Source organism: Narcine bancroftii, chromosome 14, assembly GCF_036971445.1.
Source record: "Narcine bancroftii isolate sNarBan1 chromosome 14, sNarBan1.hap1, whole genome shotgun sequence".
In the NCBI taxonomy this organism is placed as follows: domain Eukaryota; kingdom Metazoa; phylum Chordata; class Chondrichthyes; order Torpediniformes; family Narcinidae; genus Narcine; species Narcine bancroftii.
In genome coordinates, this window is record NC_091482.1 from 25,937,775 (window position 1) to 25,940,207 (window position 2,433).

The 2,433-nt window shown below is 51.2% G+C and overlaps 1 protein-coding gene across 1 annotated transcript; it reads right to left on the reverse strand.

Moving 5' to 3' along the window:
* Positions 1 to 929: 929 nt before the first annotated feature.
* LOC138749862 (claudin-4-like) lies at positions 930 to 2,211 on the reverse strand. The gene is given in 2 exon segments (XM_069911819.1): positions 930 to 1,513; positions 1,515 to 2,211. Coding segments are annotated over 2 exon segments (780 nt in total). The 5' UTR covers positions 2,093 to 2,211; the 3' UTR covers positions 930 to 1,311.
* Positions 2,212 to 2,433: the final 222 nt, after the last annotated feature.

The following is a 2,433-nucleotide window of genomic DNA, read 5'->3' on the forward strand; positions in this document are numbered from 1 at the left end:
AAAAATCAGAAAGTCTCAGAATTCAAACAATGGGGGACGAATCCAGACCAACAAAAGGTTGGATGTGATAAGGGACAAGGTAGAATTTATCAAGTCTGTGCAAAGGGAGACAGGGGAAGCAAGAGGGTGGTTGGTGGGGGGGGGGGGGGGGGTTGGTTTACAAAAGCCAGAGAAGTCGATATTAATGCCATCTGGGTCAAAAGGCCTGTTTTCCAATGGTATGACTGAGATGACAAAGGAAAAGGATGAAGAGAATAGAAGGGAAGGAATGGCAGAGAGAGAAAAAGAACAGTGAAGTAATGGGGAAGGACAGGAGTACATAACAGGGAGCAGGAAGAGAAAGTAACAGGCAAGAGATGAGAAAAAAGGGCCACAAGGAATTAGAGTGGCGGAAAAGTAAGGGAGAAAATATAGGTTAAGGTGAGAAGAAAGGAAAAAGGCAGAGACAATATAAAAAAAAAGTACAGAGAGAAGTTGGCAGGAAGGAGGCAGGAGAAGAACAAAGAGACAGTAAATAAAAACCGCAGCAGAAAGGAGAGGGATTGAGCTTTGGGAGACTGGCACTAAACTGAAATAGGCTTCAACTCCCAGTTTTCTGAATGGAGGTGATCTCCGGAGAATGTCGATGGGGAGACAGGGAGGAGTAACTAACTGGTAGTTGGAAGTTCTTAATAACTGCAGTCTTTTAAAGCTTTTTTTGGTGCATCAACCAAGGTTTGTTTTAGAAACAAAACAACGCCTTTGTAAGAGTTAATTTATGGCCACCGTGTTATTTCGATTCTCTTTTGAGCCAGAACCTTTCCTCAAGGAGCACATCTCAGCGTGGCTGCGACGTCTCCTTTAAAACGGATCTTTGTTCCAACCCCACGAGTTCGCAGCTCACCAACCTATCGAAGGTTCCCTTGTTTAAAAGAATTGTGAGGTCCACGTGTCTTTCTGCAAAGTTTATTCATTAACATCATGCATTTTACAAGCGTGAATATGTTTGTACTGAACTGAGTCCCGGTTCCTCTCCCTTCTTCGGACCATTGTCTTCCAACCCATGAAACTTGTGCATCGTGAAACCACGTCGAAAGTTGCAACTTTCCTCGGTTTCTCCCATCCCCAAAATCGATCAGTTTCTGAGGTCAATCACATTCGGACAAAAGCAAGGGATGATCAACATTGTTATGGATTCATGGGATGGGGGGGGGGGTTTAAAATCCACATCAAAGGGGAACGACAGGGAACCGCGACACGAAGAATCAACCCCCAACTTTCGCCTGTTTCTGCTGAACTAATACAGACGAGACACGACCACGTTATTTTATCTCATGAATTGAACAAGTAATTTAAATTGTAAGAATTAACTAATTTTCTTTTAAAAAAGGACAATAAAATCACCCCAGAGTTACGAGTCCTCGAGGGTTCAGGCACCGGAGGGCGGGCAGGTCGCCTTGAATCACACATAGTCCTTCTTGTCGTATCCACTGTGACCCGCCGACCTGGCGGCAGAGTAAGCCACTCTGGAGGGCGCGTACTTCGTCTCCTTCGGGGGGCAGGAGCAGCAGAGCAAAGCCCCTCCGAGCAGCAGCAGCCCCGAGGTGCCCCATCCGATGTACAGGGAGGCGCCCAGTTCCCTCCGCTGGGCGTCGGTCACCAGCGGGTTGTAGAAATCCCTGATGATGGTGTTCGCCGACCAGGACACGGGGATCAGGGTCATCAGCCCGGAGAGAATGAAGATAACTCCAGCCACGATCATAATCTTGGCTTTAGTCGCCTCGTCTTCCACGCAGTTGGTGCACTTGGCTCCCACGATGGAGATGAGGATGCCCAGGACCCCCACCACGATGGCAATGACGGTCAGGGCTCGGGAAGCCTGGAGATCTTGGGAGAGCGCCAGGAGCGAGTCGTACACCTTGCATTGCATCTGGCCGGTGCTCTGGACAATGCAGTTCATCCACAGACCCTCCCAGATGATCTGCGCCACCACGATGTTGTTCCCGATGAAAGCGGTCACTCGCCACATGGGAAGGACACAGGTGATGATGGCTCCCAGCCACCCAATCACGCCCAGGGCGAGCCCCAGGATTTCAAGCCCAGCATTAGCCATTCGTCTTGGAAACCGTTGCTCTCAGCAAACCTCCCCGCAGCAGCTCCACGCACCAGCTGCGCTCCCCTCTCCGCCTCACTTGTTCCAGGGAGAGCAGGTCTCCAATTGGAGCAGGGGTGGGGTTTCTTTCGCGCAAGGGTGACTGCTTGATAGGAGCTGGCGTCCGAGGCGGAGTCAGCTCAGGTGCAGGAGGTACGGCTAACGGATCCGTGATTCCGAGCCCCCGCTTCGGAAACCGAAATCCTCCCACTCCCGGAGCACCTGTTGCCACGCGTGGCGCGACATTTGCCGCCTCGGCGCCCTTGAGGCGGGAGCGGGTTTGGGGGGCACCTCGGGACCCC